This window comes from Schistocerca serialis, chromosome 3, assembly GCF_023864345.2.
Source record: "Schistocerca serialis cubense isolate TAMUIC-IGC-003099 chromosome 3, iqSchSeri2.2, whole genome shotgun sequence".
Classification (NCBI taxonomy): Eukaryota; Metazoa; Arthropoda; class Insecta; order Orthoptera; family Acrididae; genus Schistocerca; species Schistocerca serialis.
In genome coordinates, this window is record NC_064640.1 from 142,030,861 (window position 1) to 142,054,221 (window position 23,361).

General features: G+C 46.5%; 1 protein-coding gene across 1 annotated transcript in view; it reads left to right on the top strand.

Annotated features, from left to right (window-relative positions):
• The window catches only part of LOC126470722 (vitellogenin-like), a 451,798-nt gene that overhangs the window by 150,249 nt on the left and 278,188 nt on the right, over window positions 1-23,361 (top strand). The window contains exons 9-10 of the mRNA XM_050098725.1: window positions 12,377-12,885; window positions 19,965-20,219. Coding sequence (XP_049954682.1) covers window positions 12,377-12,885; window positions 19,965-20,219 — 764 coding nt within the window. The remainder of the gene's footprint in view (window positions 1-12,376; window positions 12,886-19,964; window positions 20,220-23,361) is intronic.

Here is a 23,361-nt window from a genome sequence, read left to right on the forward strand (position 1 = left end):
TTGGGATCCAGCACGGCGTTCCGTATTACCCTCCTGAACCCAACGATTCCATATTCTGCTAACAGTCATTGGATCTCGACTAACGCGAGCAGCAGCAATGTCGCGATACGATAAGCCGCAATCGCGATAGACTACAATCCGACCTTTATCGAAGTCGGAAACGTGGTGGTACGCATTTCTCTTCCATGCACGAGGCATCACAACAACATTTCACCAGGCAACGCCGGTCAGCTGCTGTTTGTGTATGAGAAATCGGTTGGAAACTTTCCTCATGTCAGCAGGTTCCAGGTGTCGCCAGCGGCGCCAACCTTGTGTGAATGCTGAGAAAAGCTAATCATTTGCATATCACAGCATCTACTTCCTGCCGGTTAAATTTCGCGTCTGCAGCACGTCATCTTCGTGCTGTAGCAATTTTAGTGGCCAGTAGTGTATTTATGTCCGGAATTCTCTGTTTTCCTGTCAACCATCCTCCCACATAATCCATATCGCCACAACGCAACCCACCTGAACCAAATAGCTTCACAAAATACCCCAAAGAATCATTCCATCTTCCATCTCTCCATTACTCCTGCTAAATGTAGATACCTCTCATCGAGTGATAGTGAAGTGCAATACAGTGCAGAATTTGTTTCAATTTTCTCGTAACTCATTGTTTTTAAATGTCGCACAACGTTGTCAAACAGAGCATCACTTGGATGAAATATGAAAAGAGCAAATTAAACATTTTGACTTAACAACAAAGAAATTGGTTCACCAACTTTTCAACAACTTTGAGAGCAGAAGCCAAATTTCAAATGGTTCAAATGGCTCTGAGCACTATGGGACTCAACTGCTGAGGTCATTAGTCCCCTAGAACTAGTTAAACCCAACTAACCTAAGGACATCACACACATCCATGCCCGAGGCAGGATTCGAACCTGCGACCGTAGCGGTCACGCGGTTCCAGTCTGCAGCGCCTACAACCGCACGGCCACTGCGGCCGGCGCAAAATTTCAAAGATATGGTGGAAGAGCCGAGTGATTTCTGTGGTGAAACGTGACAAAGAAGGAAATGATCCAAAGAATTTTAGACTAGTCTCACTACTATGTCATCTTTACAAATAGCTGCAAAGACTGATTTTAAATCGTCTGCCATCTGTAACTGACCCTCTTACCTACACCTCAGTAACCTAGTAGTCTTTGACATGGTTAAGTTAAGGGGTGGCTGGATGCCCTTCCTGCCGCCACCCCATACCCCCTGGGACGGAATTAGTGTACCGCAGTTGTCTGCGTCTGGCGTAAATAGTGAAACAGTGGGAATGTGTTTCAAATGTCTGCGAGTCGTGCAAATGAGGCGGGATGTGGGGACCAGCCCGGTATTCACCTAGTAGGATGTGGAAAACCGCCTAAAAAACACATGCAGGCTGGCCGGCACACTGGCCGTCGTCGTTAATCCGCCGGGGGGATTCGATCTGGGGCCGGCGCGCCGACCCGAGTCCAGGAAGCAGCGCGTTAGCGCTCTCGGCTATCCTGGCGGTTCTCAGTAACCTAGAATACGACCTGGAAAAAGCTGTAGGCCCGCTGGACAGTTGCTAAATCTCACACAGTTTATAGAAGATGGGTTTGAAGCTTGTAAAATTACATGAGTGGTATTTGTCGTTTTATCAGCAGCATATGACACTGTCACTCACCAGCTACTACTATCCAAAGTCTACAACCCGACCAAATATGTTAGCCTAACTAGGCCCATCGCCACTCTTTTGCAGAATCGTAGGTTCTTTGCCGGTTTCCAAGAACAGCGTAGCAGATGGAAAACAGCCTCAGCCTCCCACAGGGAAGTGAATGACGAACCCATAGCATCCAATAGCGGGAGCTTCTTTTATACCGTTGAGATAGCTCTAGTCACCCAGAACACAGATTTTGAATCAGTGGGAAACACCCTCGCGAACGCCTTAAACATCTTTCCAGGTATTACAACACAAACCAATTTAAACCAAATCCCACAAAGACACAAGTGTGTGCTTTTCGTTTGAAACACAGGGAAGAAACTCGAAAATTAAAGACAGTAAGGTCAGATGTCGAACTGGAACAATATGAGACCCCAAAAGTCTCTGAGTAACACTTGATAGATCTCTTACTTTCAAGAAGCACTGCATGAACCGCAAGTCAAAAGTTTCCACCAGGGACAGTCTTGTGTGGAAAACAGCAGGAATCATCGCCTGCGTAAATTGCGATACAAACAGACGAAGCACAAGGATTGGAAAGGGATATCTTGTCAAGAGATAAAGAGAGACAGAAAGAGCGGACAGACCGGATGAGTGATACTTTGTATTTGGTAGAGGCAAAAAGACATTGCTGTGATTTCCAACTCTCTATAGCTACTTAGATAACTGAGTGGTGTAAACACCAGGGCTGGGATTTCAGATTACACTTACTTGTCCGACAACCGTCGATAAACGTTGAAACAGGAAAAATGTGAATTAAAATTATGGTTTGGATCTGCATGGTAATGAGCGAAGACGATGTCAACTGATACTGCTGATTCATAGATCCGAAGGCGGAAATAGTTAACTGCTGCCATTATGAAATATGATATTGTGATAAAACAGAACCTCCTATTGCTTCAATCTGGTGGTTAATGTAAGGTGCCTAATTTAGTCAAGGAACTGTTAGGACAGCTTGTCAAAATGTCGTAATTAATCAGCCTTTAACATAGTCTTTTCTATTTACAGATATTGAACGTGTGGGGTGCAAATACGCATAGACTGCATAAGGTAGCACATGGATTTATTTGTGTAGCTTTAAAAGTAAACTGACAGAAAAAGAATCGCAGCAAGAAGGAGGACTGAACGACATAAACAGAAGTTGGCAGGCGTGTTTCTGCATTTGAAAGATGACGTATATAAAAATTTCACACCATCTACACAAAAGACTGTACGAGGGCTACTCGGAAAGTAAGCAAAAGCTCGTGAAATGGAAACCACAGTGAAAATCAAAACTGTTTTATTTGCAACAGTTAGCTACAACTTCCAGCTACTTATCTCCATAGTCGCCGATCCGCCTTAGGAATTTTTCGTAGCGTTGTACCACCTTTCCCATACCCTCGTTACAGAAGGCAGCCGCCAGTGCTTTCCGCCAATTCTCTACGCTGGGCCTACAGCTCGTTGTCTGTGCCAAAATGTTGTCTTCATAGTCAGCGGTTCATGTGAGTTCAAATCGTTCAATTGGCTCTGAGCACTATGGGACTCAACATCTGAGATCATCAGTCCCCTAGAACTTAGAACTACTTAAACCTAACTAACCTAAGGACATCGCACACATCCATGTCCGAGGCAGGATTCGAACCTGCGATCGTAGCAGTCACGCGGTTCCGGACTGAAGCGCCAGAACCGCTCGTCCACGGCGGCCGGCGTTCATGTGAGCAGAGATGAAACTCAGGGGGAGAAAATTACGGCTATATTGTGGGTAATCAGACATTTCCAATTGAAAACGATGCAGGAGTATCTTTATTGCCCCTGCAGAATGCGGCTGTGAATTGTCTTGGAGAAGAAAACGCACGGTAGTTATATAATGTTGGCTGCATAGCTTCAGGCGAAATTTCTCACCATGCCCTCGTACTTGGTGGGAGACACTATTCTTCTAGGTATCCTTATGTGCTCCCTGTGTGCTCAGAACTAAAAAGAACGACGTAATGCGATCGACGGGCATACTTGAGACACTGCCTAACACACCTGTGCAAAACTTCATCGGATTTTCACTGTGGTTTCGATTTCGCAACTGATCGTTCCTTACTCCCCGAATAACCTGCATACAGGGTGTTACAAAAAGGTACGACCAAACTTTCAGGAAACATTCCTCACACACAAATAAAGAAAAGATGTTATGTGGACATGTGTCCGGAAACGCTTACTTTCCATGTTAGAGCTCATTTTAGTTTGTTCTTCCACCTACGCTCAATGGAGCACGTTATCATGATTTCATACGGGATACTCTACCTGTGCTGCTAGAACATGTGCCTTTACAAGTACGACACAACATGTGGTTCATGCACGATGGAGCTCCTGCGCATTTCAGTCGAAATGTTCGTACGCTTCTCAACAACAGATTCGCTGACTGATGGATTGGTAGAGGCGGACCAATTCCATGGCCTCCACCCTCTCCTGACCTCAACCCTCTTGACTTTCATTTATGGGGGCATTTGAAAGCTCTTGTCTACGCAACCCCGGTACCAAACGTTGAGACTCTTCGTGCTCGTATTGTGGACGGCTGTGATACAATACGCCATTCTCCAGGGCTGCATCAGCGCATCAGGGATTCCATGCAACGGAGGGTGGATGCATGTATCCTCGCTAACGGAGGACATTTTGAACATTTCCTGTAACAAAGTGTTTGGAGTCACACTGGTACGTTCTGTTGCTGCGTGTTTCCATTCCACGATTAATGTGATTTGAAGAGAAGTAATAAAATGAGCTCTAACTTGGAAAGTAAGCGTTTCCGGACATATGTCCACATAACATATTTTATTTCTTTGTGCGTGAGGAATGTTTCCTGAAAGTCTGGCCGTATCTTTTTGTAACACCCTGTATATGAGACTGTAAATTTGGTTTGCTTTAAATACACACTATAACCGTCATGAGCGTTAGTTACCTTTGAGATTGGACTTGGTGAGTTGATGTTAGTCAAGAATGCTTTTAAGGCGACAAAGACGCCATCATCGACACCTCAATGTGTTTGAATGAGGTCGTGTAACAGGACTACGAGAAGCTGGATGTTCCTTCTGCGATACTGCAGAAAGACTAGCAGGAATGTAGTCACTGAACATGAATTCTGGCAGCCGTGGTCAGGAGAATCTACGGTCGCAAGAAGACCGGGCTCTGTCTGGACGGCCAGTTGGCACTGCGGAGAGGGAAGACTATCATCTTCGGCGTAAGGCCCTGGCGCATCGTACTGCATCTCCAGCAGCAGTTTGAGCGGCAGTTGGCAGCATAGGGAAACAATGAACTGTTACAAATCGGTTACCTCAAGGACGGCTCCGAGAGAGACGCTCTGTAGTGTACATTCTACTGATCCCAAACCACTGCCATTTGCGACTTCAGTGGTGACAAGCGAGAGCTCATTGGAGGGCAATGTGCAGATCTGTTGTGTTTTCTGATGAAAGCTGGTTCCGCCTCAATGCCAGTAAAGGCTATATGTTGGTCAGAAGGAGGCCAGTTGAGGACCTACAACCAACCTGTTTGCGGGCAAGAGACGCTCTGTAGTGTACATTCTACTGATCCCAAACCACTGCCATTTGCGACTTCAGTGGTGACAAGCGAGAGCTCATTGGAGGGCAATGTGCAGATCTGTTGTGTTTTCTGATGAAAGCTGGTTCCGCCTCAATGCCAGTAAAGGTTCTATGTTGGTTAGAAGGAGGCCAGTTGAGGACCTACAACCAACCTGTTTGCAAGCAAGAGACACTCTGTAGTGTACATTCTACTGATCCCAAACCACTGCCATTTGCGACTTCAGTGGTGACAAGCGAGAGCTCATTGGAGGGCAATGTTGTGTTTTCTGATGAAAGCTGGTTCCGCCTCAATGCCAGTAAAGGCTATATGTTGGTTAGAAGAAGGGCAGTTGAGGACCTACAATCAACCTGTTTGCGGGCAAGAGACGCTCTGTAGTGTACATTCTACTGATCCCAAACCACTGCCATTTGCGACTTCAGTGGTGACAAGCGAGAGCTCATTGGAGGGCAATGTTGTGTTTTCTGATGAAAGCTGGTTCCGCCTCGATGCCAGTAAAGGCTATATGTTGGTTAGAAGGAGGAATTTGAGGACCTACAACCAACCTGTTTGCGGGCAAGAGACGCTCTGTAGTGTACATTCTACTGTTCCCAAACCACTGCCTTTTGCGACTTCAGTGGTGACAAGCGAGAGCTCATTGGAGGGCAATGTTGTGTTTTCTGATGAAAGCTGGTCTCGCCTCAATGCCAGTAAAGGCTATATGTTGGTCAGAAGGAGGCCAGTTGAGGACCTACAACCAACTTGTTTGCGGGCAAGAGACGCTCTGTAGTGTACATTCTACTGATCCCAAACCACTGCCATTTGCGACTTCAGTGGTGACAAGCGAGAGCTCATTGGAGGGCAATGTTGTGTTTTCTGATGAAAGCTGGTTCCGCCTCAATGCCAGTAAAGGCTATATGTTGGTTAGAAGGAGGCCAGTTGAGGACCTACAACCAACCTGTTTGCGGGCAAGAGACGCTCTGTAGTGTACATTCTACTGATCCCAAACCACTGCCATTTGCGACTTCAGTGGTGACAAGCGAGAGGTCATTGGAGGGCAATGTTGTGTTTTCTGATGAAAGCTGGTTCCGCCTCAATGCCAGTAAAAACTATATGTTGGTTTGAAGGAGGCCAGTTGAGGACCTACAACCAACCTGTTTGCGGGCAAGAGACGCTCTGTAGTGTACATTCTACTGATCCCAAACCACTGCCATTTGCGACTTCAGTGGTGACAAGCGAGAGCTCATTGGAGGGCAATGTGCAGCTCTGTTGTATTTTCTGATGAAAGCTGGTTCCGCCTCAATGCCAGTAAAGGTTATATGTTGGTTAGAAGGAGGCCAGTTGAGGACCTACAACCAACCTCTTTGCAAGCAAGAGACGCTCTGTAGTGTACATTCTACTGATCCCAAACCACTGCCATTTGCGACTTCAGTGGTGACAAGCGAGAGCTCATTGGAGGGCAATGTGCAGATCTGTTGTGTTTTCTGGTGAAAGCTGGTTCCGCCTCAATGCCAGTAAAGGCTATATGTTGGTTAGGAGGAGGCCAGTTGAGGACCTACAACCAACCTGTTTGCGGGCAAGAGACGCTCTATAGTGTACATTCTACTGATCCCAAACCACTGCCATTTGCGACTTCAGTGGTGACAAGCGAGAGCTCATTGGAGGGCAATGTGCAGATCTGTTGTGTTTTCTGATGAAAGATGGTTCCGCCTCAATGCCAGTAAAGGCTATATGTTGGTTAGAAGGAGGCCAGTTGAGGACCTACAACCAACCTGTTTGCGGGCAAGAGACGCTCTATAGTGTACATTCTACTGATCCCAAACCACTGCCATTTGCGACTTCATTGGTGACAAGCGAGAGCTCATTGGAGGGCAATGTGCAGATCTGTTGTGTTTTCTGATGAAAGATGGTTCCGCCTCAATGCCAGTAAAGGCTATATGTTGGTCAGAAGGAGGCCAGTTGAGGACCTACAACCAACCTGTTTGCGGGCAAGAGACGCTCTGTAGTGTACATTCTACTGATCCCAAACCACTGCCATTTGCGACTTCAGTGGTGACAAGCGAGAGCTCATTGGAGGGCAATGTGCAGATCTGTTGTGTTTTCTGATGAAAGATGGTTCCGCCTCAATGCCAGTAAAGGCTATATGTTGGTTACAAGGAGGCCAGTTGAGGACCTACAACCAACCTGTTTGCGGGCAAGAGACGCTCTGTAGTGTACATTCTACTGATCCCAAAGCACTGCCATTTGCGACTTCAGTGGTGACAAGCGAGAGCTCATTGGAGGGCAATGTGCAGATCTGTTGTGTTTTCTGATGAAAGCTGGTTCCGCCTCAATGCCAGTAAAGGCTATATGTTGGTTAGAAGGAGGCCAGTTGAGGACCTACAACCAACCTGTTTGCGGGCAAGAGATGCTGGACCTACAACAGAAGTTATTTTCTTGGGTGTAATTTCGTATGACAGCAGGAGCACTCTTGTGGTTATGCCACGCAGCCCGACTACAAATTTATACTTCAATCTCGTGATTCGACATTTTGTGCTGCAATTCATGAACAGCATTCTAGGGGGTGGTTTCCAACAGGATAACTCATTCTCACATGCCGATATTGCAACCCATCACGCTCCACAGAGAGTCAACAAGTTGCCTTGGCCTACTAGATCGCCAGATCTGTCTCCAATCGAGCACCGATGGGACATCAACGGACGTCAACTCCAGCGTCATCCACAATTAACCGTCCATTCACTGGCTGACAAAGTGCAACAGGAATGGAACTCCGTCCCACAAACTGATATCCGCCACCTGTAAAACGCAATGCATGCTCGTTTGCGTACTTGCATTTAACACCCTGGTTACACCGGTTATTAATGTGCCAGCATTTCACATTTGCAATGGCTTATCTCGCACTTACATCGGACTGTGATCTTGCAGTGTTTATCACTTAAATACGTTACCTAGATAAATCTATTCTCGAAATTTCATTACTCTACATTAATTATTTCCTGGTGTTGCGATTTTCTTTTCCGTCAGTGTGGTAGCGCCCACAACTAGCGTCCGACCGAGCCAACGCAGAAGCGCAGCCTAACATTTTTATTGCACATGGCCGCCGTAGTACTCGGTAAATCCCTGCCCCGACGTTGCTGGTTCCACGACGTGGAAATGTTGGATGCTGATTCTCCACACTATTTCTTCCACAGTGAGAAACAACAGATGACTGCCAGTTAATGAAATTGCCTGCGAAAATACACACACGTCTGAGGCGGTTTTCACTAGACAGTGCGGCTTGCCGCTCTATTTGGTGCCACTAAGAGCTGCGGTTGTACTTGGTAGAAATGCACCACACGTTACCATCAATGACGGATAAACTGGACTTGCTTGCAGAAACTCACATACAGAAACTGACATCCACATGGATTTCCTCGGGAGCTCTGAAAAAGTCGGCAGACGGAGATGGTACAGGAATTAAGACGATTTAGTTGAAATGGCGGGTAGTTATTCCGGAGCTGCAGAAATGCGAACTTCTGCTGACGATCGCCGGTGTATATGGTGAGGACGTGGCCTTCGACCGTAAACCTGAAATATTTTATGGTCTCATAGGCAGCCAGGAGCTCTGCGGAAAACGGTGGCCAAGAGCACCGTTTTTCGCTCAGCTTTTTTTGAAAAGAAATTAGGGATTCTCAATTTCCATTAACGTGCCGGTGCAGAACTGTACCAGAGAACAGGCTAAAGTGTCTGAAAAGATCGCCAAAGGGTGGCTCCAGCAACAGGATATGAAAGTCACCCAAGGATTGGCTGGTGCGCTTTGAACAGCTCCTGTAGGTCGTTAATCCACATGTACATTGTGGGACCACTCTCCGCGGAGCCTGCGAGGACCACGCAGAGTGGAGTTTGGACTTGCACGAAGCATAAGGCTGCGATGGAAATTTGTCATGCCTAGGTAACGACCAAGTTTTCCCATTGCTTTCGGTACCGGATACCCTCTCAGGTGGGTAACCCAGAGGTGGACATGTGCCATGGCAGATACCTGAATCGGACGACCACTTCGAAACATGCAGAGACTATGTACGGTGCCATACATGTTTATTTGCGTAACGTTATACTTCAAAAATGGTTCAAATGGCTCTAAACACTGTGGGACTTAACTTCTGAGGTCATCATTCCCCTAGAACTTAGAACTACTTAAACCTAACTAACCTAAGGACATCACACAAATCCATGCCAGAGGCAGGATTCGAACCTGCGACCGTAGCGTTCGCGCGGTTCCAGATTGTAGCGCCTAGAACCGCTCGGGCACTCCGGCCGGCTAACGTTATACTTGGTAACACTTTTATCTAGTGTCCAGCTGGGCAACTGCACAGGTGCATACTGAAGTCATAACGCAGGCAGACTGTCATAAGTACTTGCTAAATCTCTGCCTCAATGTTGCTGGTTCCCCAGTGTGGGAGTGTGAGACGCTGAGCTACCACAAACGCAAGCCTTTTTTCAATCTACCATTCTTCGTAAGTACAGAGAAAACAATGCCTTCTTGCGTGAAAATGCTGCATGATCAACACTACAGTCTGCAGACGATAGTATGTCTATTACAGACAAAAAATGTTTTACTTCCCTGGCTGAATGTCAGGGTAGACTCCCGTCAAGGAACTGCACGTTTGACGTGTTTGGCTGACCATTTTGAAGTTTACTTTGCGAATATTTCAGATATGAAAATCGTTGCTGACTTCTGTGTCTCTTCATATTCATAACTCTCAAATAACTGTTAGCTGAAGAAAAACTGAAATTTGTAAATAGTATACGCAGTTCATCTGAAAATAAGGCATAGAAGAGATGAGTAAATGGGGCAAAATATTTTTTATTGACTGTAAGTTTAAGTGTATTATAGTACATATTAGACGTTGTTTCCTTGAATTCTCAGTGCAATTTATTCTGCAAAAAAAATATAGTGTTCAAAAGAACTGGGGAAGCATGACTTTAGACGACTGCCACACGCCACTGAGCTACAATCGAGGACCGGGTGTGTTACCAAATTATACCTTTGTTTTACACCAATTAAGTAAATAACAAAACATCATTACATACTCATTCATTTACATAACAAGAACTGAATTGTCCAACAAGTGTCGAAAACAAAGTAGAAATAATTATTCATATCATCATCCTGGGTGCTTTTCACTGGACTTTGAGAGCTTCAAAAACGTGTCTGCCCTCCATGAGCATTAATCACCACCTGACACCTACGTGGCGCGCTTCGTATAAGTCTACGGAGGTCACCCTTTGGTATCCGTTCCCATCCTTCAATGAGACTTCTTGGAGAGTCTGTGGTGGTCAAGGACGACCACCAGTACGTGTATCAAGCATGTTACACATATTCTCGATGGGGTTTAGGTCGGGAATCGCTGCTGGACATTCCATTACTTCAATGTCCAGGCTTCGCAAGACATCCCTCATCTGTGAATAAGACGTTTTGCCAGTGACGAAGTTACCAGTTGACGTAGGAACGGCAGAACTGAAGGCGGGCTGCGGGACGTCGTTGTGCCAACAAGTGGGGTACTCGAACAGGACCTCTGGGTCTTAAGGTCCTTTCTAGTAACCGTACAGTCTGACCGGACGCAGAGACTCCAGTGGCCCTGAGATCGCCTTGCAGTGCTCTGGCGTATCCGTGCGACACCGCAACGCAGAGATGATCAGATATCGCTCTTTACGCGGGCTTGTAATGCTTCAGCGGCCTTGTCTGATTCGCCTTGTGTACTGACCTGTCTTCCTGTAGCGTGTCCAAGACCTATTGATGGTAGATGGAGAGACAATGGCATCTGCAGCAACACGACGGAAAGTACATCCTTCTTGAATAAAACAGAGTGCCCTTGCAACTAACCTGCTTTAAAATGTCCCTATGCTTGTTCTTGGTTGAATACAACGTCCAAAAATGTCAACTACCCTCTGTGTACCTGATTAAAGAACACTGGGACGCAGGTACTCATTTCTTTCAGGGGGTCACCTGATACCGCAATACATAACACAGCCCATACGTTGCGAATGTCTTAAATTGTTACATAAATTGAATGCGAAGATCTCAGACTATACAATAAGGTCGCAGTTACTGCCCGTACCAAAATATATCTAACGTGCCGGACTTTGATACACGTGTTCACCTAACTCTTTTGGGAACTGTATGTACAGGGTTTTTGTTTTAACGTGAGACGACTAAGTATAGGGAACGGAAAACTACGTTACCATACGAGTGGCTTATCTGCCACCGAGCGAGGTGGCGCAGTGGTTAGCACACTGGACTCTAATTCGGGAGGACGACGGTTGAAATCAGTCTCCGGCCATCCTGATCTAGATTTTCCGCGCTTTCCCTACATCGTTTCAGGTAAAAGCCGGGATGGTTCCTTTGAAAGGGCACGACCGGTTTCCTTCCCCATCCTTCCCTAATCCGAGCTTGTGCTCCGTCTCTAATGACCTCGTTGTCGACGGCACGTTAAACACTAATCTCCTCCTCTCCTCCTCCTCCTTATCTGCCAGAAATCTCAATGGGTAGACACATTATTTGTACTTTACAATCATATCTGCAATACTCATGTAACATTTGAACATCAGCATCAACCGTTAGTTACACAAAGCTTTATATTTACCTCATAATGAAATTTATAACCAAATTGGTCGGTCCATAGTTACAAAAATAGGCACAGTGGGTACTTATCTACTACCACGAATGGGAAGCAATGGTTTGAGTAAAACATACGTATTTTTTGGCGTAGAATCCGGAAATGCAATAAAAATGGAGGTTTCCCATTTGAAAATACGAAATTGATCCAGCCCACCTAAAAGGTATGGTTAGGAGATTGCCAGTTGTAGAACAGACAGATGTCCGCTTTACTAATACGAACTTTTGACCTAGAACATTTGTTTCGTACGATGCGTCGCTTTCCAGATAGTTGTCTCAAATTAACACAAACACCTTGTGTATACATCTTCTTTCCAAGAAACGCGTTAGTGAGACGAGTGTAGTGAAGTAGTCTTAGGTTTAGTTTATTAATTTTTGAATTTAACACCACATTTTAAGTCAAGGTAGTTGTTATTAAGTATTTATTTAGTAATATTTATTAATTGTTGCTGAAAAGGTAAACCTTTATTTGTTACAAACAGTTGGAGACGGAACCTGTCGAGTGGATAAAACCGACGGAGACATTGCCCTTCGAAGTCGCGGGTGAAGCTGCAGCTCCAGAAATAGAAATCGATGCCGAAGATGCTGATGAGCCTGGAACCACGACGGTGGAAGTACCAGAGACGACGGTACCTGAGTTTTCTGAACCCACGCGAGTTGATGCCTTCCAGCCTGACTGGGTAGTCCCTGAAGTTGAAATCGATGCTGAACCTACCGAAGAGTCCAGTCCCAATAATGTAGCTTCACTGGAATTCCCAGAGGACGCGGAGGAGACCACGTCAACGCCTGAGCCGACAGAAGCCACGGAAGTGACGACCCGGCGCTCCAGGCACAGGTCGAGGAGCAGACACAGGTCCAGGAGCCGGCTGTTCGACAGCGACAACCAGGAGCTGGAGAACCAGCTGGAAGAGAGCGGGAGGCACCACCGCCGTCGCACCAGGGACACCAGGGCAGCGCCTGTGAGGCACGGCCTCTACACTCCACTGGCCAGGTAGGCTTCGGCGCATCAAGTACAATACACACATTTACGTACCCGATACTTTTTATTGTTATTTTGTCAACGGTAGTGCCGGGGTGGGTACACTAGTTCACATCACAAAATGTCCAGATACTCTGTGACCAAAATGGTTCTGAAGCAGAGGATGACAGACTAAAGGCCGAAGTACTAAATGTCTTTTTCCAAAGCTGTTTCACAGAGGAAGACTGCACTATAATTCCTTCTCTAGATTGTCGCACAGATGACAAAATGGTAGATATCGAAATAGATGACAGAGGGATAGAAAAACAATTAAAATCGCTCAAAAGAGGAAAGGCCACTGGACCTGATGGCATACCAGTTCGATTTTACCCAGAGTACGCGAAAGAACTTGCCCCCCCCCCCCCCCCCCCCCCGCCCCTCGGCCCCTTCTTGCAGCGGTGTACCGTAGGTCTCTAGAAGAGCGTAGAGTTTCAAAAGATTGGAAAAGTTCACAGGTCATCCCCGTTTTCAAGAAGGGACGTCGAACAGATGTGCAGAACTATTATAGATCTATATCTCTAACGTCGATCAGTTGTAGAATTTTCGAACACGTATTATGTTGGAGTATAATGACTTTTCTGGAGACTAGAAATCTACTCTGTCGGAATCAGCATGGCTTTCGAAAAAGACGATCGTGTGAAACCCAGCTCGTGCTATTTGTCCACGGGACTCAGAGGGCCATAGACACGGGTTCCCAGGTAGATGCCGTGTTTCTTGACTTCCGCAAGGCGTTCGATACAGTTCCCCACAGTCGTTTAATGAACAAAGTAAGAGCATATGGACTATCAGACCAATTGTGTGATTCGATTGAAGAGTTCCTAGATAACAGAACGCAGCATGTCATTCTCAATGGAGAGAAGTCTTCCGAAGTAAGAGTGACTTCAGGTGTGCCGCAGGGGAGCGTCGTAGGACCGTTGCTATTCACAATATATATAAATGACCTTGTGGATAACATAGGAAGTTCACTGAGGCTTTTTGCGGATGATGCTGTAGTATATCGAGAGGTTGTAACAATGGAAAATTGTACTGAAATGCAGTAGGATCTGCAACGAATTGACGCATTGTGCAGGGAATGGCAATTGAATCTCAATGTAGACAAATGTAATGTGCTGCGGAATCTCAATGTAGAAAAGTGTAATGTGCTCCGATTACATAGAAAGACAGATCCTTTATCATTTAGCTACAATATAGCAAGTCAACAACTGGAAGCAGTTAATTCCATAAATTATCTGGGAGTACGCATTAGGAGTGATTTAAAATGGAATGATCACATAAAATTAATCGTCGGTAAAGCAGATGCCAGACTGAGATTCATTGGAAGAATCCTAAGGAAATGCAGTCCGAAAACAAAGGAAGTAGGTTACACTACACTTGTTCGCCCACTGCTCGAATATTGCTCAACAGTGTGGGATCCGTACCAGATAGGGATGATAGGAGAGACAGAGAAGATCCAACGGATGGCAGCGGGCTTAGGTGCAGGATCATTTAGTAATCGCGAAAGCGTTGCGGAGATGATAGATAAACTCCAGTGGAAGACTCTGCAGGAGAGACGCTCAGTAGCTCGGTACGGGCTTTTGTTGAAGTTTCGAGAACATACCTTCACCGAGGAGTCAAGCAGTATATTGCTCCCTCCTACGTATATCTCGCGAAGAGACAATTAGGATAAAATCTTAGAGATCAGAGCCCACACAGAGGCATACCGACAATCTTTCTTTCCACGAACAATACGAGACTGGAAAGAATGGGGGAACCGATAGAGGTACTCAAGGTACCCTCCACCACACACTGTCAGGTGGCATGCGGAGTATGGATGTAGATGTAGAATATCACGGTGAAACAGTATCCGATGTAGACTATTTCCACACAAGATTCGTCCTGTGCTGTATGCATCTGGTTTGGAATACGTTTCGCCAGCCGCGGTGGTCTAGCGGTTCTAGGCGCTCAGTCCGGAACCGCGCGACTGCTACGGTCGTAGGTTCGAATCCTGCCTCGGGCATGGATGTGTGTGATGTCCTTAGGTTAGTTAGGTTTAAGTAGTTCTAAGTTCTAGGGGACTGATGACCTCAGATGTTCAGTCCCATAGTGCTCAGAGCCATTTGAACCATTTGGAATACGTTTCCAGTTGTCACGTTATTTCATTCGCGCCCTGTGATGCACCTATCAACCGTACTGTACCATAACTGCCCGAGCCGCGCGGGGTAGCCGAGCGGTCTTAGGCGCATTGTCACGGTGCGCGCGGCTCCCCCTGTCGGAGGTTCGAGTCCTCCCTCGGGCATAGGTGTGTGTGTTGTCCATAGCGTAAGTTAGGTTAGGTTAGATTAAGCAGTGTGTAAGCTTAGGGACCGATGACCTCAGCAGTTTGGTCCCGTAAGACCTTACCATAAATTTCCATATTTTTTTCCTGTTTACTCTCTTGTGACAACGCCCCACTCCGTTGCGCGATGGCGATAGCGTGGGATGGCAAGTGTAACTCGCGTTTCGAAGTCCCTCTCGTGTATGGAGCCATTGAAAACTGGCCAATTCTATTCTACACGAGGCTGGTGTACAGGGCAGCGGTGGCGAGCAGCTGTGCAGGAAGGCAAGTTGATGGTGTAACACTTAGTTCACACTTCTCTCTCTTATGTACTTCGGCGCCAGAGTGATGTGACGTCCCCTCTCCCCTTTTGTTGTCGCTGTTGATGTTGAGCCGCTACTGCTACAGCTCGCTCCGTGGAATGGAGACGCGACGTGCAGTGATGGTTGTCCTCGTCGGATAACGTGGAACAGCACCCGAAAATCTCCAAAGAAAACTGTTCCTCGCGTAATGTATGAAAGTCCGTTTGCGAGTCCTCACAGTCTTCTCAGCGATGCGAACTGCTGATTTTAATTGTCTGTTATGGTTTTATTACACTCCTGGAAATGGAAAAAAGAACACATTGACACCGGTGTGTCAGACCCACCATACTTGCTCCGGACACTGCGAGAGGGCTGTACAAGCAATTATCACACGCACGGCACAGCGGACACACCAGGAACCGCGGTGTTGGCCGTCGAATGACGCTAGCTGCGCAGCATTTGTGCACCGCCGCCGTCAGTGTCAGCCAGTTTGCCGTGGCATACGGAGCTCCATCGCAGTCTTTAACACTGGTAGCATGCCGCGACAGCGTGGACGTGAACCGTATGTGCAGTTGACGGACTTTGAGCGAGGGCGTATAGTGGGCATGCTGGAGGCCGGGTGGACGTACCGCCGAATTGCTCAACACGTGGGGCGTGAGGTCTCCACAGTACATCGATGTTGTCGCCAGTGGTCGGCGGAAGGTGCACGTGCCCGTCGACCTGGGACCGGACCGCAGCGACGCACGGACGCACGCCAAGACCGTAGGATCCTACGCAGTGCCGTAGGGGACCGCACCGCTACTTCCCAGCAAATTAGGGACACTGTTGCTCCTGGGGTATCGGCGAGGACCATTCGCAACCGTCTCCATGAAGCTGGGCTACGGTCCCGCACACCGTTAGGCCGTCTTCCGCTCACGCCCCAACATCGTGCAGCCCGCCTCCAGTGGTGTCACGACAGGCGTGAATGGAGGGACGAATGGAGACGTGTCAGCTTCAGCGATGAGAGTCGCTTCTGCCTTGGTGCCAATGATGGTCGTATGCGTGTTTGGCGCCGTGCAGGTGAGCGCCACAATCAGGACTGCATACGACCGAGGCACACAGGGCCAACACCCGGCATCATGGTGTGGGTAGCGATCTCCTACACTGGCCGTACACCACTGGTGATCGTCGAGGGGACACTGAATAGGGCACGGTACATCCAAACCGTCATCGAACCCATCGTTCTACCATTCCTAGACCGGCAAGTGAACTTGCTGTTCCAACAGGACAATGCACGTCCGCATGTATCCCGTGCCACCCAACGTGCTCTAGAAGGTGTAAGTCAACTACCCTGGCCAGCAAGATCTCCGGATCTGTCCCCCATTGAGCATGTCTGGGACTGGATGAAGCGTCGTCTCACGCGGTCTGCACGTCCAGCACGAACGCTGGTCCAACTGAGGCGCCAGGTGGAAATGGCATGGCAAGCCGTTCCACAGGACTACATCCAGCATCTCTACGATCGTCTCCATGGGAGAATAGCAGCCTGCATTGCTGCGAAAGGTGGATATACACTGTACTAGTGCCGACATTGTGCATGCTCTGTTGCCTGTGTCTATGTGCCTGTGGTTCTGTCAGTGTGATCATGTGATGTATCTGACCCCAGGAATGTGTCAATAAAGTTTCCCCTTCCTGGGACAATGAATTCACGGTGTTCTTATTTCAATTTCCAGGAGTGTATGATTTGCTATGCCCGGTTAGTTAGTTATTGCAGTATTGAGTGAATCATTCATCGCCGGCGTCGTTTCAGTGCGGCACGACGCAAATCCAGAGATAATCTATAATGCTATCTTGCTTTCGTGCGTCGTCATATTATTTCGGCAAAACATTACTTTCAATGCTCAATGTTCATCAAGTCACTCTTTCAATTAAAACGTCCACAGTTAATTAATTTTGGTCATCAACTATCACACAGTTCAATTAATGATGGAGCCAACACGTGAGATTTCCATTACTGACTAACAATTTTATTGTTCCTTTTTAGTAAATAGTTTATAATCATCACACCACACGAACACCGATGGATCAGATCAATTGTGATTCTTTTCAATTCGGTGATCGTGACAATTACGACAACTTTTACAATCGTCGTATTTGTATCATCCTCGTGTGGTCGTATTAATTTTTAACTCAAGGCTGATCAGGTATTGCAGTCTTCGATACTATCTCCATTCTTCGTGTAACTGTTCACTTTGATGAAAGTTGAGTCCAACAATAATATCTCCAATAATTAGAGTTCATTAACTCGTAGTACACTATCAGAATATCGCTTCAGTTCAAGTTCTCAAGTGAGAATAACTGAGAACAAAGTCCGCGCATCTCTATCACACAAAATTACTTTTTTAAAAAAAAGATACAATCTCACAGCGTTCCGTTTGTAGTACTATAACAAACGGTGCTCTCTCTCGACTTGATAGCAAGCAAGCTAGCAAGCGACTAACTTTTCCATTATCGAGCATTGTAGACGCATTGAATTTCCTTTTCGCCGCGTTTACAACTCTCTTTCACAATAAATGTTGTCTCTGACCGACATATTACTTTGGACTTAACTTTCGTCGTACTGATATGCAGTTATTACTGAGATGTTTGATAGCTAATTAAAGATAACCTTACTTTCTTTCCAGCTTTATATCATGACACTGATTCCCGTATGGAAGACATAGTGATAGACATCCCTGGGGTTGTGAAGCAGCTGAATGGGTTGAAAATAAATAAATCGGCAGGTCCTGATGGGATTCCAATTCGGTTTTACAGAGAGTACTCTACTGCATTGGCTCCTTACTTGGCTTGCATTTATCGCGAATCTCTTGCCCAACGTAAAGTCCCGAGCGACTGGAAAAAAGCGCAGGTGACGCCTGTATATAAGAAGGGTAGAACGACGGATCCTCAAAATTACAGACCAATATCCTTAACATCGGATTGTTGCAGGATTCTCGAACATATTCTCAGTTCGAATGTAATGAATTTCCTTGAGACTCTCCCTTTTTTCACATGATATCTTGCGAACCGTGGATGAAGGGTATCAGACGGATGCCATATTCATTGACTTCCGGAAAGCGTTTGACTCGGTGCCCCACTGCAGACTCTTAACTAAGGTACGAGCATATGGGATTGGTTCCCAAGTATGTGAGTGGCTCGAAGACTTCTTAAGTAAAAGAACCCAGTACGTCGTCCTCGATGGTGAGTGTTCATCGGAGGTGAGGGCATCATCTGGAGTGCCCCAGGGAAGTGTGGTAGGTCCGCTGTTGTTTTCTATCTACATAAATGATCTTTTGGATAGGGTGGATAGCAATGTGCGGCTGTTTGCTGATGATGCTGTGGTGTACGGGAAGGTGTCGTCGTTGAGTGACTGTAGGAGGTACAAGATAACTTGGACAGGATTTGAGATTGGTGTAAAGAATGGCAGCTAACTCTAAATATAGATAGATGTAAATTAATGGAGATGAATAGGAAAAAGAATCCTGTAATGTTTGAGTACTCCATTAGTAGTGTAGCGCTTGACACAGTGACGTCGATTAAATATTTGGGCGTAACATTGCAGAGCGATATGAAGTGGGACAAGCATGTAATGGCAGTTGTGGGGAAGGCGGATAGTCGTCTTCGGTTCATTGGTAGAATTTTGGGAAGATGTGGTTCATCTGTAAATGAGACCGCTTTTATACGACCTACTCTTGAGTACTGCTCGAGCGTTTGAGGTCCCTATCAGGTCGGATTGAGGGGGGACATAGAAGCAATTCAGAGGCGGGCTGCTAGATTTGTTACTGGTAGGTTTGATCAACACGCGAGTGTTACGGAAATGCTTCAGGAACTCGGATGGGAGTCTCTAGAGGAAAGGAGGTCTTCTTTTCGTGAATCGCTACCGAGGAAATTAGAGAAACAGCATTTGAGGCTGACTGCAGTACAATTTTACTGCCACCAACTTACATTTCGCGGAAAGACCACAAAGATAAGATAAGAGAGATTTGGGCTCGTACAGAGGCATATAGGCAGTCATTTTTCCATCGTTCTGTTTGGGAGTGGAACAGGGAGAGAAGATGCTAGTTGTGGTACGAGGTACCCTCCCCCACACACCGTATGGTGGATGGCGGAGTATGTATGTAGATGTAGATGTAAATGACATACTCAATAATTATTGAAATTGGTTCAACTGGTTCAACTGGCTCTGAGCACTATGGGACTGAACAGCTATGGTCATCAGTCCCCTAGAACTTAGAACTACTTAAACCTAACTAACCTAAGGACATCACACAACGCCCAGTCGTCACATTGAAATTGGTGTCCATAAAAACTTTAAGGTGTTGCATTATTGTCAAAGTTGTCGTACCAGTCAGGATAACACTGTTCCCTACTTTAAATTATCATGACATTCTTATTTGGGTTTTCGGGTTTCTCGGGGTGTTACAGTGAGAGTGTTGTTCCAGGCCGCTGTCTCCGTACTACGTGTCGCACCGCGCGGGCGACGCGCACGCGTGCATGGTGCAGCAGCTGAAGGAGCTGGTGACCGACATCGCCAGCGACCTGGAGGAGTCGGCGCACATCGCGCAGCGCCGCACGCTCGAGAAGATGGCCGTCGCCGTCGAGATGTGCCGCGCGCTGTCGCTGCCGGACCTGCAGCGCGCGCTCGCCGGCATCATGGACGCGCGCCGCAGTGACACCAGCCTCGTCCTCACAGAGCGGTAACACTCACGTCTCTTCATTTATGAAGTATTCTTCGTCACGCAGATAAAGCCGAGCTGCGACCGTCAAGTTTGCTGATAGTGTTAGACCTTCCTTACATCATTAGAGGCTTATATTGCCTAGTGCAGTGGTTCCCGACATTTCTTACAAGGGAAACTCCCCGTCTTACCCCTTCAGATTGATGATGATGATGTTTGGTTTGTGGGGCGCTCAACTGCGCGGTTATCAACGCCCGTACAAATTCCCAACCCTCACTCAGTCCAGTCCCGCCACTTTCATGAATGATGACGAAATGAGATCTCGAGGCAGGTGAAAATCCCCGACCCCGACGGGAATCGAACCCGGGACCCCGTCCCTTCGGATTTAGTGGTAAGATGGCCAAGTGAACAGCTCATCAAAAACTGAGCACAGATCATACATGAAAACAAAAGCAAAATAGAAACAGTGAACGGTCCAAGAACAAGAAGTACAATAGAGAGCAGCCTAAAACAGCCAGAGCCTATGGTCTGGGAGTGCCAAGCAGCCGAGTCGTATTCAAAACTCCCTCACACCATTAATTTTTTTTCTCAGCAGTATGAACTGTCCGTCTGGTCATTGAAATGTTTGTTCTATTTCTGTAATCTTGGCAGTTATCGTACTATACATTTGTTATAGCATCTGAGTTATGTGGTAAGAAGACATTACCGTCGCAAATAAATGTGATGAATTGTGAAAGAAGGCTAGATACCACATAGATGTCTCACAGAAATGCCGGCCGCTGTGGCCGAGCGGTTGTAGTGCTCAGAGCCATTTGAACCATTTTCTCACAGAAATGGGACCACAAATAAACGGGTGTGAACTATGGCTCTGAGCACTATGGGACTGAACTTCTGAGGTCATTAGTCCCCTAGAACTTAGAACTACTTAAACCTAACTAACCTAAGGACATCACACACATCCATGCCCGAGGCAGGATTAGAACCTTCTACCCGTAGCGGTCGCACGGTTCCAGACCGTAGCGCCTAGAACCACTCGGCCACCCCGGCTGGCGGTGTGAACTATGTTACAAGAAAGGAATTCATAAGTGAAGACTTCCAAAATTGACCGCAAATTCAAAAACGTTAAAAACATATGTCTTGACAGCACACAGATAAACTATGTGATTGTGAAACTGTTGAGTTCATTTCTTGCAGTTTATATGACAAAATATTATGTTTTCATCATGTCCTTGGGATTGATCAGATTCACATTCATACGAACACTTATATCGGGTAAGGAGGCATATCTCACTCTCTTACCAGGGGAACAAATTAGGTGAGTCGATAAGAGGTTCCTATCATAAGACGCACGTACTGTCACTAATGCCATGTATGACACACCAGATGTGTTTCTCGGTGGAGGATTCGGTTGATTTGTCGCCTTGTCATCAAGCGTTTGCGGTTCCCATAGGAAAGTCACTTCCTTTTGACTTCTAATAGACTAGTTGTGCAGAATAAACTGTCATAGTAGGTCCCTCCTTACACCTCATTGTAGCAAACAGACATTACTCCACGACACAGACACAAAATTGAATAAAGCGAACACTGAGAGAGAGAAAAAAAAAATAGGCACGAGGGAGCTTTTAACACGGCTCAGCCGCTTGGCAATCCACCACCATAACCATTTAACCATGACGCCATATCTTTTACCTGCTGCTCTGTATTGCACTTCTTGTTCTTAGACCGTTGACTGTTACTATTTTGCTTTTTTTCACAGTCCAATACACCTGCTTCGTGTTTCCATGCTTGATCTGTGTTCAGTTTTTGACAGGCTGACCACTGGCCCCTTTTACCACTAAATCTTAGGGGGGAGCGGGGAGCGACGGCGAGCTTCCCTTGTAAGACCATTACGTTAGTTAGTACCTAGGCCCCCCCCCTGCCATCTGTAACACCCCCTCCCCCACGTTATCACCAACTTTAGCACTGCCTAAAATGCAGAATGAAAGACTTTTCTTGGTCATTTTATTTTTAAAATGATGAAATATGAATGATATTTATTTCACTCTCTCTCTCTCTCTCTCTCTCTCTCTCTCTCTCTCTCTGTGTGTGTGTGTGTGTGTGTGTGTGTGTGTGTGTGTGTGTGTGTGTGTGTGTGCGCGTGTGTGTGTGTATTAGAATGAATGACGAAGGAATCTGTGATGCATCGCAAGTGCTACCCACAACTCCTTCTCAGAAAAGAAAGCTAGCTACCCACAGTGAGGGTACACATTTCTTAGAAAACATGCTTCCCCTGCATTACCCCTCTCCATTGTGGCCCTTGCTTGACCTGCACATTGCTACCCCATTTAAAATCAAACAAGTGAAGACGTGTGCACAATACTTACTGTTCGTAAGTCACTTTACTGCTGCACTCCTTACTTCTTAACCGGCAGAAACTGGACGACTTCAGGCTGTTGATGCTTTGTGTCTAACCACTCCAACAATAATAATAATAATAATAATAATAGTAATAATGATTGTTGTGTACATAGTTCCACGTAGTCAGCGCGTGCACAACTTTCCCACTAGAGCGCGCCCCGCTAAGCACAACAGCGCAGGCGCAGCGCTCGTCCGTCTCCGCACTTCGAGATGGCGCTGCCATAAATACGGACCAAATTCTGCTTCCGCCGATCCGCGTATTAATAGGTAACGCAGCCAATGAGATTGCTGCTTACGTAGAACCTTTTCTCCTCGCGGATCACACTCTCGCAGTGATACCTGAACGCTCGAGGTATTATAACGAGTGTAAAGACCTCCGATTAGTCAGTCTGCATCAGTCTGATGACTAGCAAAGCAAGAAAGAATTCTGGACAAGTATCAGTCTGCGCCTAATAAGATTATCATAATCCTGTACATAGCCATGAAGAGAAATGTATAGACACTTTGTCAAGTATCAGAGATATGTGAGAATAAGATCAACCATGGAGGTAAGAATAAGGGGAGATGGAGCTACGTATCCCAGCCGTACTACGTTTTGAAGCCATGGGGGCGTGGCTCGCTGCCATGACACTCGGACCAAAACATTGCCAGTGTGCTATAGCGCTGCGTGTATTACAGTCGCTAAATGCACCATATACGCATGTAACGTCATCAGATTGGTTGTTTCAAAGTTTTTGTTTAAAATAAAATCTCGTAAAGGCGAAAT